At 43.3% G+C, this 13,986-nt stretch overlaps 1 protein-coding gene across 2 annotated transcripts; it reads left to right on the top strand.

Annotated features, from left to right (window-relative positions):
• Positions 1 to 1,842: 1,842 nt before the first annotated feature.
• LOC106605169 (sialic acid-binding Ig-like lectin 5) lies at positions 1,843 to 13,986 on the top strand. Of its 2 annotated transcripts, XM_014200547.2 has the most exons (9): positions 1,843 to 1,918; positions 2,351 to 2,502; positions 2,670 to 3,038; positions 10,996 to 11,316; positions 11,426 to 11,689; positions 11,820 to 12,116; positions 12,293 to 12,416; positions 12,632 to 12,713; positions 12,859 to 13,986. In XM_014200547.2, the coding sequence occupies exons 2-9, from the start codon at positions 2,442 to 2,444 to the stop codon at positions 13,252 to 13,254; spliced, it is 1,914 nt and encodes a 637-aa protein (XP_014056022.1). In that variant the 5' UTR covers positions 1,843 to 1,918; positions 2,351 to 2,441; the 3' UTR covers positions 13,255 to 13,986. The 2 variants fall into 2 exon arrangements, with proteins under 2 accessions (XP_014056022.1, XP_045574349.1); XM_045718393.1 differs by lacking the exon at positions 2,670 to 3,038.

Raw genomic sequence — 13,986 nt, 5'->3', positions numbered from 1 at the left:
AGGCTTTTGACAGCCAATGGAAGCCTTAGGAAGTGCAACGTGACCCCGCAGACACTGTAGTTTCGATAGGGATTCAAAAGAAGAACTACAATTCTCAGATCTCCCACTTCCTGGTTGGATTTTTCTCAGGTTTTTGCCTGCAATATGAGTTCTGTTATACTCACAGACATCATTCAAACAGTTTTAGAAACTTCAGATTGTTTTCTATCCAAATCTACTAATAATATGCATATTCTAGTTTCTGGGCCAGAGTAGTAACCAGTATAATTTGGGTACGTTTTTCATCCGGCCGTGAAAATACTGCCCCCTACACCTTAAGAAGTTTTAACAGAGAAGCCTCTCTGATAGAAACTGTGAAATAAAACTCACTCTGAATATTAAAGCTATGTGGATTGAAGTGTTAGTCAAAGTTCTTTGATGGGTCTGGATTGATGGGTTTGTTGATGGGTTTGTTGATGGGTTTGGGTTGATTATGGTCTATATACAGTACAGTAAGGCTGAAAATGATTGAACTGCACTGAGTTCGCTCCATTAGTTTGCAGTATATAGATCAAACATTTTTCTGTGATCAAATCAACATTATAAACTGGGTAGTTTGAGCCCTGAATTCTGATTGGCTGGCAGCTGTGGTATATCAGACCGTATACCACGGGTATGACAAAACATTTATATTTACTGCTCTAATTACGTTGGTAACCAGTTTACAATAGCAATAAGGCACCTCGGGGGTTTGTGATATATGGCCAGTATACTATGGCAAAGGTCTGTGTCCAGGCACTCTGCGTTGCAATTTATCATGCTTAAGTACAGCCCTTAGCCGTAGTATATTGGCCATATACCACACCTCCTTGGGCCTTATTTCTTAATTATATCAGCCCCTTTTCAATGCGACAAACCAAAACAAATTTAACTTTGCAAGATTGAGTCTGTGATTTTGTTGTAGTCAGAGCCAGAGCGCAATGGAGTAGAATTCTATTGGCTTGGTAGCCCACGAGTGGTCTTTCAATCACTGGCGAGTGAATGTGCTTTTAAGATCAGTTCAGATAACGCAGAGCCGCATGTGTGCACATTTGTTGATATTATTTGCTAGTTGGCGAGATATCAGCCCAGTTATAGATAAGTGTAGGTCAGCAATGGGGAGTTACTGCTTCCTACAAGAGCACAAAACGTGTAGGCTTCATTTCAAACTGTCTTTCAAAAGCTGGTCAGGAAAAAAGCTTGTCTTAATTAAAATGGCAGTGTTGTGTTTTGAGAGCAGCTTGAATATGCAAATAAGCTAATAGGCAGAGGGGTAGCCTATATTGTCTAATTCTCTGTGTGGTAATAATAATAATACATTTTATTTTCTAAAGTGGTTTCTTGCATCATACAACACAATACAATGCAATTTACTATTTGGGCCATGCTGTTACAGACCAAGTAAAAAATCATTCATTCATGTCAAGCCCTTCACAATGTAATTTTTACAATAAAAGTATCATGCAATGTAGGCCTGCAATGAACACCACATATAGGCTACTCTAGGCTATATCAAAGAAATCAAAAGCTATTTCCATGTGAAAAGGTTATGGGATTTCTTTCCATTGGTTTTGTTGGTAGGCCTACATTATGATTAAATAGCCACAATAGCCTATTGGCTACTGTCTAAAACTGTAAGGGTACACCCTCAGCGTTCACTGTAAACGTACAAAATTCTCAAAACATTCAAGTTTCTGCTCAAAAGAGACAAAATGTGCTCAGTGCCCCCCAAAAAATGAGGGAACATTAGCTGGGTGATATGCAATACAGAGGGACTTCCTAGACTGCAGCACCGGGTTAGAGGGAGGAGTAACAGACTGGGGACATGAAGTGACAGTTCACACGTACCAGAGTCTCACACAGGGCTCACAGGAGGAGGAGAGAGCACACTGAGAGAGAGGTAATGTGCTGATTCAGTCTTATTCTCTCACATGGCTAAACCAACTGTTAAAGTACTTGGGAGAAGAAAAAACTCTGGACATTACTTGAAATTATTTAACAAAACTAGTAACTCTTTGGTCCTTGGTAGAAAATATTGGTACTTTCTCATATTTGTTACAATGAATGTCCATGCCTAATAAATTTGGGTTATAAATAAATTCCAGTCAATTATGGTAAAATAAAGCATTACTAGGACATCTTCTTTCTGTGCATGAAATTAAAGTTGAAAATATTTGCATAGAAGGTTGTAAAAATCATAAACGTTTCAAGAAACATTCACGTCAGATGTTATGAATGCCTACGTAGTCTCCTTACACCGCTGGGAACGGGATGTGTAGTTATTATCATAACATTATTTATTATGTTATTTTATACTCTTTCTGTGCTCCAGACCTGTGGAAACAGACAAGGTGACCAGAGAAAGAGGTGAAAGTGGACGGACCCTGGTGTTGTGGTTGATTCATTGAGGCAGTGGAGGCAGGATGTGGGTCCTCATCTGGGCAGCTCTACTCTTCTCTCTGGCAGAGAGAGCAACATCTGAAAGTAGGGTCCCTTTTATCAATAAAGTATTGTCAATATTGAAATCCTTAGTAGCTGTATAGATGTGGTAACACATTTTAATCCAAACTCATTCTGTACCATCACAAATGTTACGAACAAGTTAAGCGCTTTCTGTATCACTCATGTCTGTATTAATTTCCCTCCATCAGAACAGGCAGCATCACCCTGGAGAATTACATTCAGTCCAGAAGAGAAAACCGTAGAGAAGGGACTATGTGCTGTTATTTCATGTACCTTCACTCACCCTGATAACGTAGAGCCTACCACTGCAATATGGTTCAAGTGCCCTAAAAATGGAAAATGTGATCTGGATAAAAACATAATTTTCCACTCCGAAGATCCCTCTGAAGCTCAGGAGGGTTATAGACATAGAGTGTCTCTACTAGAGACAGACCTGACAAAGGGGAACTGTAGTGTGATCATCAACGACATCAGAGAGAATGATGCTGGACAGTATCGATACAGAATGATAGGAGGACCATATACATACCCACAGAAAATGAAAATCAAAGTGACAGGTACAGCATGACTCTTACTGTTAGTTACTTTGACATGACTAGTACTGTTGTTAAATATGTACACTGACTTTAACATACAGGAACATAGAGTGCCTTGCGAAAGTATTCACCCCCATTGGCATTTTTCCTATTTTGTTGCCTTACAACCAAGAATCAAAATAGATTTTTGGGGGGTTTGTATCATTTGATTTACACAACATGCCTACCACTTTGAAGATGCAAAATATTTTTTCTTGTGAAACAAACAAGAAATAAGATAGAAAAAAAAGAAAACTTGAGCATCCATAACTATTCACCCCCCAAAGTCAATACTTTGTAGAGCCACCTTTTGCAGCAATTACAGCTGCAAGTCTCTTGGGGTATGTCTCTATACGCTTGGCACATCTAGCCACTGGGATTTTTGCCCATTCAAGGCAAAACTGCTCCAGCTCCTTCAAGTTGGATGGGTTCCTGCTGGGGTACAGCAATCGTTAAGTCATACCATATACTCTCAATTGGATTGAGGTCTGGGCTTTGACTAGGCCATTCCAAGACATTTAACCTGTTGGGGGTAGGGGGCAGTATAGACACGGCCGGATAAAAAAACATATCCGATTTAATCTGGTTACTACTCCTGCCCAGTAACTAGAATATGCATATAATTGGCTTTGGATAGAAAACACCCTAACGTTTCTAAAACTGTTTGAATGGTGTCTGTGAGTATAACAGAACTCATATGGCAGGCAAAAACCTGAGAAGATTCCTTACAGGAAGTGGCCTCTCTGACAAGATCTTGTTCTTCTTGTCTCTGTTTATTGAAGACTGAGGATCTTTGCTGTAACGTGACACTTCCTACGGCTCCCATAGGCTCTCAGAGCCCGGGAAAAAGCTGAATGATATCGAGGCAGCCCCAGGCTGAAACACATTTACGCTTTTGGCAAGTGGCCGATCAGAGGACAATGGGCTTAGGCGCGTGCACGAGTCGACCCCGTGCTTTATTTTCTTTCCTCTTTTTACCTAAACGCAGATTCCCGGTCGGAATATTATCGCTTTTTTACGAAAAAATGGCATAAAAATTGATTTTAAACAGCGGTTGACATGTTTCGAAGTACGGTAATGGAAAGGTAATAACATTTTTCTTATAGTAAATCTGACTTTGGTGAGTGCTAAACTTGCTGGGTGTCTAAATAGCTAGCCCTGTGATGCCGGGCTATCTACTGAGAATATTGCAAAATGTGCTTTCACCGAAAAGCTATTTTAAAATCGGACATATCGAGTGCATAGAGGAGTTCTGTATCTATAATTCTTAAAATAATTGTTATGCTTTTTGTGAACGTTTATCGTGAGTAATTTAGTACATTTTTAGTAAATTCACCGGAAGTTTGCGGGGGGTATGCTAGTTCTGAACGTCACATGCTAATGTAAAATGCTGGTTTTTGATATAAATATGAACTTGATTGAACAAAACATGCATGTATTGTATAACATAATGTCCTAGGTGTGTCATCTGATGAAGATCATCAAAGGTTAGTGCTGCATTTAGCTGTCTTCTGGGTTTTTGTGACATTATATGCTAGCTTGAAAAATGGGTGTCTGATTATTTCTGGCTGGGTACTCTGCTGACATAATCTAATGTTTTGCTTTCGTTGTAAAGCCTTTTTGAAATCGGACAGTGTGGTTAGATTAACGAGAGTCTTGTCTTTAAAATGGTGTAAAATAGTCATATGTTTGAGAAATTTAAGTAATAGCATTTCTAAGGTATTTCAATAACGCGCCACAGGATTCCACTGGCTGTTACGTAGGTGGGACGATTTCGTCCCGCCGGCCCTAGAGAAGTTAAATGTTTCCCCTTAAACCACTCGAGTGTTGCTTTAGCAGTATGCTTAGAGTCATTGTCCTGCTGGAAGGTGAACCTCCGTCTCAGTCTAAAATCTCTGGATGACTGAAACAGGTCTTTAGCGCCATTCATCACTCCTTCAATTCTGACCAGTTTCCCAGTCCCAGCCGATGAAAAACATCCCCACAGCATTTTTATTTATTCACCTTTATTTAACCAGGTAGGCCAGTTGAGAACAAGTTCTCATTTACAACTGTGACCTGGCCAAGATAAAGCAAAGCAGTGCGACAAAAACAACAGAGTTACACATAAACAGACGTACAGTCAAAAACACAATAGAACAATATTTGTATAGTGTGTGCAAATATAGAAGAGTAGGGAGGTAAGGTAATAAATAGGCTACAGATGTCACGTTCGTCGTATGGAGTGGACCAAAATGCAGCGGGAATGTGTATGCTCATTTTCTTGTTTATTAAAGAAACTTAACAAAACACTTGAACAAAACAACAACGACAAACAGTCCCGTGAGGACAAATGACTATACGGACAAACAACTACCCACAAATCCCAATGAAAAAACACCCCTATTAATTAGGACCTTCAATTAGAGGCAACAAGGAACAGCAGCCTCCAATTGAAGGTCAACCCAATAAACTAAACATAGAAATAGAAAACCTAGAACGAACATAGAAATATACTAACATAGAACATAAACCAAAAAACCCCGAAACACATAAAACAAACACCCCCTGCCACGTCCTGACCAAACTAAAATAACAAACAACCCCTTTTACTGGTCAGGATGTGACAACAGAGGTAAAATAATTACAATTTAGCATTAACACTGGAGTGACAGATGTGCAGATGATGATGTGCAAGTAGAGATACTGGGGTGCAAAAGAGCAAGAGGATAAATAACAATATGTGGATGAGGTAGTTGGGTGTGCTATTTACAGATTGGTTGTGTACAGGTACAGTGATCGGTAGGCTGCTCTGATAGCTGACGCTTAAAGTTAGAGAGGGAGATATAAGACTCCAGCTTCAGAGATTTTTGTAATTTGTTCCAGTCATTGGCAGCAGAGAACTGGAAGGAAAGGCGGCCAAAGGAAGGGTTGGCTTTGGGGATGACCAGTGCAAAATACCTGCTGGAGCGCGTGCTATGGGTGGGTGTTGCTATCGTGACCAGTGAGCTGAGATACGACAGGGGTTTATCTAGCAAAGACTTATAGATGACCTGGAGCCAGTGGGTGTGGTGACGAATGTGTAGTGAGGGCCAGCCAACGAGAGCATACAGGTCGCAGTGGTGGGTAGTATATGGGGCTTTAGTGACAAAACGGATGACACTGATAGACAACATCCAGTTAGCCTAGTAGAGTGTTGGGGCCTATTTTGTAAAGGACATCGCCAAAGTCAAGGATTGGTAGGATAGTCAGTAGGATAGTCAGTTTTACGAGGGTATGTTTGGCAGCATGAGTGAAGGAGGCTTTGTTGCTAAATAGGAAGCCAATTCTAGATTTAATTTTGGATTGGAGATGCTTAATGTGAGTCTGGAAGGAGAGTTTACAGTCCAACCAGGCACCTAGGTATTTGTAGTTGTCCACATATTCTATGTCAGAACCGACCAGAGTAGTGATGCTAGTTGGCGGGGGCGGGAGGGAGCGGGCTGCAATCGGTTGAAGAGCATGCACTTATTTTTACTAGAATTTAAAAGCAGTTGGAGGCCACGGAAGGAGTGTTGTATGGCATTGAAGCTCGTTTGGAGGTTTGTTAGCACAGTGTCCAAAGAAGGGCCAGATGTATACAGAATGGTGTTGTCTGTGTAGAGGTGGATCAGAGAATCACCAGCAGCAAGAGCGACATCATTGATATATACAGAGAAAAGAGTGCCCAAGAATTGAACCCTGTGGCACCCCCATAGAGACTTCCAGAGGTCCGGACAACAGGCCCTCCGATTTGACACATTGAACTATATCTGAGAAGAAGTTGGTGAACCAGGCAAGGCAGTCATTTGAGAAGCCAAGGCTGTTGAGTCTGCCAATAAGAATGCGTTGATTGACAGAGTCGAAAGCCTTGGCCAGTCAATGAAGATGGCTGCACAGTATTATCTCTTATCGATGGCGGTTATGATATCGTTTAGGACCTTGAGTGTGGCTGAGCATCTGCCTCTAACATTTTTACATTTACATTTAAGTCATTTAGCAGAGCGACTTACAAATTGGTGGATTCACCTTATCCAGTGGAACAACCACTTTACAATAGTGCATCTAAATCTTTTAGGGGGGGGTTAGAAGGATTACTTTATCCTAACCCTAGGAAGCTTTTTGCCACCTTCTCCTCCCTCCTGAATCCTCCTCCCCCCCTCCCTCTCTGCGGACGACTTTGTCAACCATTTTGAAAAGAAGGTTGACGACGTCCGATCCTCGTTTGTTAAGTCAAACGACACCGCTGGTCCTGCTCACATTGCCCTACCCTATGCTTTGACCTCTTTCTCCCCTCTCTCTCCAGATGAAATCTTGCGACTTGTGACGGTCGGCCGCCCAACAACCTGCCCGTTTGACCCTATCCCCTCCTCTCTTCTCCAGACCATTTCCGGAGACCTTCTCCCTTACCTCACCTCGCTCATCAACTCATCCTTGACCGCTGGCTACGTCCCTTCCGTCTTCAAGAGAGAGAGAGTTGCACCACTTCTCAAAAAACCTACACTCGATCCCTCCGATGTCAACAACTACAGACCAGTATCCCTTCTTTCTTTCCTCTCCAAAACTCTTGAGCGTGTTGTCCTTGGCCAGCTCTCTTGCTATCTCTCTCAGAATGACCTTCTTGATCCAAATCAGTCAGGTTTCAAGACTGGTCATTCAACTGAGACTGCTCTTCTCTGTGTCACGGAGGCTCTCCGCACTGCTAAAGCTAACTCTCTCTCCTCTGCTCTCATCCTTCTAGACCTATCTGCTGCCTTTGATACTGTGAACCATCAGATCCTCCTCTCCACCCTCTCCGAGTTGGGCATCTCCGGCGCGGCTCACTCTTGGATTGCGTCCTACCTGATAGGTCGCTCCTACCAGGTGGCACGGCGAGAATCCGTCTCCGCACCACGTGCTCTCACCACTGGTGTCCCCTAGGGCTCAGTTCTAGGCCCTCTCCTATTCTCGCTATACACAAAGTCACTTGGCTCTGTCATATCCTCACATGGTCTCTCCTATCATTGCTACGCAGACAACACACAATTCATCTTCTCCTTTCCCCCTTCTGATAACCAGGTGGCGAATCGCATCTTTGCATGTCTGGCAGACATATCAGTGTGGATGACGGATCACCACCTCAAGCTGAACGTTGGCAAGACGGAGCTGCTCTTCCTCCCGGGGAAGGACTACCCGTTCCGTGATCTCGCCATCACGGTTGACAACTCCATTGTGTCCTCCTCCCAGAGTGCTAAGAGCCTTGGCGTGACCCTGGACAACACCCTGTTGTTCTCCGCTAACATCAAGGCGGTGACCCGATCCTGTAGGTTCATGCTCTACAACATTCGCAGAGTACGACCCTGCCTCACACAGGAAGCGGCGCAGGTCCTAATCCAGGCACTTGTCATCTCCCGTCTGGATTACTGCAACTCGCTGTTGGCTGGGCTCCCTGCCTGTGCCATCAAACCCCTACAACTCATCCAGAACGCGGCAGCCCGTATGGTGCTCAACCTTCCCAAGTTCTCTCACGTCACCCCGCTCCTCCGCACACTCCACTGGCTTCCAGTTGAAGCTCGCATCTGCTACAAGACCATGGTGCTTGCCTACGGAGCTGTGAGGGGAATGGCACCTCCGTACCTTCAGGCTCTGATCAGTCCCTACACCCAAAGAAGTGCACTGCGTTCATCCACCTCTGGCCTGCTCGCCTCCCTACCTCTGCGGAAGCACAGTTCCCGCTCAGCCCAGTCAAAACTGTTCGCTGCTCTGGCACCCCAATGGTGGAACAAGCTCCCTCACAACGCCAGGACAGCGGAGTCAATCACCACCTTCCGGAGACACCTGAAACCCCACATCTTTAAGGAATACCTGGGATAGGATTAAGTAATCCTTCTAACCCCCCCTACCCTCCCCCCCAAAAATATATAGATGTACTATTGTAAAGGGGTTGTTCCACTGGATATCATAAGGTGAATGCATCAATTTGTAAGTCGCTCTGGATAAGAGCATCTGCTAAATGATGTAAATGTAAATGGCTGAGGTGCACCCATGACCTGCTCGGAAACCAGATTGCATAGTGGAGAAGGTACAGTGGGATTCGAAATGGTCGGGGGATCTGTTAACTTGGCTTTCGAAGATTTTAGAAAGGTAGGGCAGGATGGATATAGGTCTATAACAGTTTGGGTCTAGAGTGTCTCCCCCTTTGAAGAGGTGGATGACCGCGTCAGCTTTCCAATCTTTGGGGATCTCAGACGATACGAAAGATACGGCTTGTAATAGGGGTTGCAACAATTGCGGCGGATAATTTTAGAATGAGAGGGTCCAGATTGTCTAGCCCAGCTGATTTGTAGGGATCCAGATTTTGCTGGGTGAAGGAGAATTGGGGGGGGGGGGGGGGTCAAGTTGCTACAGGGGGTGCTGAGATGTTGGCAGGGGTAGAGGTAGCCAGGTGGAAAGCATGGCCAGCCGTGGAAAAATGCTTATTGAAATGATTGATTATTGTCGATTTATTGGTGTTTCCTATCCTCAGTTCAGTGGGCAGCTGGGAGGAGGTGCTCTTATTCTCCATGGACTTTACAGTGTCCAAAAACTTTTTGGAATTAGTGCTACAGGAAGCAAATTTCGGTTTGAAAAACTAGCCTTAGCTTTCCTAACTGACTGAGTTTATTGGTTCCTGACTTCCCTGAAAAGTTGCATATCACGGGGGCTATTTGATGCTAATGCAGAATGCCACAGGATGTTTTTGTGCTGGTCAAGGGCAGTCAAGTCTGGGGTGAATCAAGGGCTATATCTGTTCTTAATTTTACATTTTTTTTGAATGGGGTATGCTTATTTAAGATGGAGAGGAAAGCACTTTTGAAGAGCAACCAGGTATCCTCTACTGACGGGATAAGGTCAATATCCTTCCAGGATACCCGGGCCAGGTCGATTAGAAAGGCCTGATCACTTAAAAGTGTTTTAGGGAGCGTTTGACAGTGATGAGGGGTGGTCGTTATACCGTGGACCCATTACGTACGCTGGCAATGAGGCAGTGATTGCTGAGATCCTGGTTGAAGACAGCAGAGGTGTATTTAGAGGGCAAGTTGGTCAGGATGATATCTAAGAGGGTTACGGATTTAGGGGTTGTACCTGGTAGGTTCGTTGATAATTTGTGTGAGATTGAGGGCATCTAGCTTAGATTGTAGGACGGCCGAGGTGTTAAAACTACTTAGGGCTAGGGGACAGTATTTTGAATTTCCGCCTGTCTGACGTGCCCAAAGGGAACTGCATGTCCCAGTTTAGATCACCTAACAGTACGAACTCTGAAGATAGATGGGGGGCGATCAATTCACATGTGGTGTCCAGGGCACAGCTGGGGGCTGAAGGGGGTCTAGAACAAGTGGCAACGGCAAGAGACTTGTTTCTGGAAAGGTGGATATTTAAAAGTAGAAGCTAGGAGAAAAAGTAGGAGCAGGTTTTTGGGCGCAGAAGAATAGATTCAAGGCATAATGTACAGACAAGGGTATGGTAATATGTGAGTACAGTGGAGGTAAGCCTAGGCATGCATGACGATGAGAGGTTTTGTCTCTTTATGCCAAGTGCGGTCACCGCATGTGTGGGGGGGTGGAACAAAAGGGCTAGCTAAGGGATATTGAGCAGGGCTGGAGGCTCTACAGTGAAATAAGACAAATCACTAACCAAAACAGCAATAGATAAGGCATATTGACATTAGGAAAATGCCAAGGGGGTGAATACTTTTGCAAGGCACTGTACCTCCAATTCACAAATGCCAAGATTCCCCTCGCCAATTCTCCCTTTTCAAAGTTTGTTTTTTCTAAACAATGGTGGAATTTTTGGGGCATTATTTGGAGCAGTTTAACAGGGTTAGCATAGTTAGTATGATATAACACTGCATCTGATTATGTTTCTCGGATGTCTGGTACACAGATGTTAATTTAACTTCTGAGTTTGTATTTCCTGTGTCCAGCTCTGACCCAGAAGCCCTCAGTGTTGACTCCTCCTCTGACAGAGGGAGAACCAGCTACTCTGACCTGCACTGCCCCAGGGATCTGCTCTGGAACCCCTCCTAACATCACATGGACATGGAGAGGGACAGGAGACAACATCACTGAGCTCAGAGACAACACCACTATACAAAAGAGAGAGGATCTGACCAGCGTCACAACAACCCACTTCTCAACTTTGACCTTTACCCCCTCAGCTAACGATCACAGCACCAAGGTCACATGTCTGGTGACCTTCAATGGCAGTGTCACCACTAAGAAGACACTGACATTGAATGTGACATGTAAGAACTGTACATTATCTGACCTTAATTTCACAACACATTCTTTCATTGTGATTCAATAGTTATATTTCATTAACATGATTACCTGTGTATGCACTTTGTTTTCTAGATGTGAAGGAACCCAATATCTCTGGTAATAACACAGTGAGAGAGGGTGACACCCTGAATCTGACCTGCAGTGTTGACAGCTACCCACCATCATCATCAAATATCAACTGGAGTAATACCGGGTCAACAGCTTTGGAACAGAAAAACTCTGGACTGGCCGCTCTAGTTGTCTCTAACTTGACAAGAGAACTTGCTGGGGATTATGTGTGTACAGCTCAACACCTCAACAGGACTCTGACAGCTTCCACTGTTGTAACTGTGATGTGTTAGTACAAACAGCACTGTACAAACCTGATTGAAACATTTAAGTTGATATGACATGGAATCGCTCTTATCTGTCATGATGTTAATATCAATCTGTCACTGATTCCTTTCTCTTCGCTGTGTTTTTCCAGATCGTCCTGTGATGCTCAATGGCTCTGGGTGTGTGGTCCAGGCAGAGGTCATGACCTGTGTGTGTGTTGCTCAGGGTGTTCCCTTACCCATAATAGAGTGGCCACTGCTGGAGCTCAACACAGAGAAGTACAGCCTCACTACATCAGTGTTCGGGTCCTCAGTGAACAGCACCATCAGCCTGCCTGTTAGAAACCAGACCAACAACACCACTGTGGAGTGTGTCAGCAGAAATGTGTTGGTAGGAGTGAGAGAGAAGTTGCAGGTCACGCAAAAAGAGAGCCCAGAAAAGCAAGGAGGTAAAGATATAAGTCAAGTTACTTGGTTAGAGAGTCAACGCTTCCCAAAACCACCCAAAGTTTGCAATATTGAGCATGTTCTGTACATGTAGGCTTAGACTCTGAAAATTATATTTTTTTCTTCGAGACGATATGAAGTAATGTGAGCCAATTTCATAGAGTTGTTCTCTTTTTAGAAAAAGAAGGGGAAGACAGAGCTTTGCTGTCGGACCTAAAACAGATTACTGCATTTGTGATTGGTGCAGCTCTCTCAGCCACCATCTGTTGTATCTTCCTGTGTTTCACAGGGAAATGTAAAAGGTACATGAATTCTATTACTGAAGTACAGTTAGTGTTAACTGAGTGTTGTTTTTAAAATCAATTGCAGATTGTCTTTAGAAATTCAGATTTACTGTCAAGAGAATCAGATACATTGTCAAAAGTACCAATGCCTTGCAACATATTGTAATGGAAGTGCTTGCTAACCCCTCCAAAATATAGTTATTGAGAAATGTCATTTGTAATATTTTCCTTAGACAAAAACAGAGGATCTCAAAGGACTCAGACTCCAAAAGCCCTTTCATAAACCTGGAGATTGTGGCATGTGAAGACCAACAGGTGCAGTACCAGTTTCCTTCTTTATTCAGCTTTATCAACATTCAGTTAGCATTGACATGTCAACAGGAGGTTACAAGACAGCATAAACAGATCTGGGACCACCAAGCTAACAAGACTCCTCACACAGTGCTTTCTACTCCACTAGATGGATGCAGGACGGGCTGTGCGGGGTGAACAGACCCCTCTGCAGGTGGTGCTGAGGGAGGGAGCTGAAAACGTAGGGCCCCAGACCAGTGGAGCCGCGGGAAAATCTTCCACAAGGGAAGAACCAAATGAAGTGGACTACGCCAGTATCAACTACTCCCTGCTGAAGAAGAAGACTCCTGAGGAGGCAGAGAAGAAGACCACCACAACAGAGTCAGAGTACGCCAAAATCAAACAAGAGAAGAAGAAAGAAGGGGATGAAGATGGAGGAGAGGGGAGTGGAATGATGATGATGGGGAAGGATGAGGAGAAAGAGAACGGTAAGCCGGCAGCAGAGACAGATGAGGATACAGCACTTTACTCCAACGTAAAGGCTATAATGGGTGGTGGTGAGTGACAGCAATTTTCGCTAGAAAAAGTGGCTGATAGCATACAGTATTATACAGCCATGGATTCTTATATCATTTTCTGAATCCAGATTGAAAGTTTTATGATGATACTGGGACTTTTGTTCAACTGAAACTACTGTAGTTAATAATTTTGGTAAATGCTTTATTTTACAGCCATGTGTCAGATAGTACTGTATGTGCCTGGTGCTTCTACAATTTAAATAATCATATTTTCTAGTTGTACATAGAAGAATGTTCTGGGTATGTTTTGTAATGTTTTTCAAGGAAGTGTCATTTTACTTTTGAAACGATTCTGTTTTGTCACCATGAGGAAGGACTGACAATGATGTGGTTTGGAAAAGTAGAGAGGTCAAACCCTTTCATGTTTTTCTCCCCTTTCCTTTCATTTGTGTGGGTGGGGATATTATGTAGTATGTGTGGTTGTAACCAACATCTTTCTGTAAATAGGATACTGATTTACTGCAGAAAACGTTGACAAAATGTAATAAAGAATTCTCATTTTGGGCTAGCTAGAGAGCTCAAATGAAATGAATCAAGAAAAAAAGTACATTGTGCTTTTAGTGCTATAGGCGTGCTATAGACGGATTGGTTGTTTAGCAACCAAACAGACACGTGTACAGCTATGGAGTACAACAGACTGGATTGGCTTAGATTTTTTACAACATGTAAACTATATCTTGTCTCTAATGTTTATTGAAAATACATATACATTTGCACAA

This window comes from Salmo salar, chromosome ssa05 (assembly GCF_905237065.1).
Source record: "Salmo salar chromosome ssa05, Ssal_v3.1, whole genome shotgun sequence".
NCBI classification, from domain to species: domain Eukaryota; kingdom Metazoa; phylum Chordata; class Actinopteri; order Salmoniformes; family Salmonidae; genus Salmo; species Salmo salar.
The sequence above is the reverse complement of the archived record's forward strand: the minus strand, read 5'-3'. Positions and strand labels throughout refer to the sequence as shown.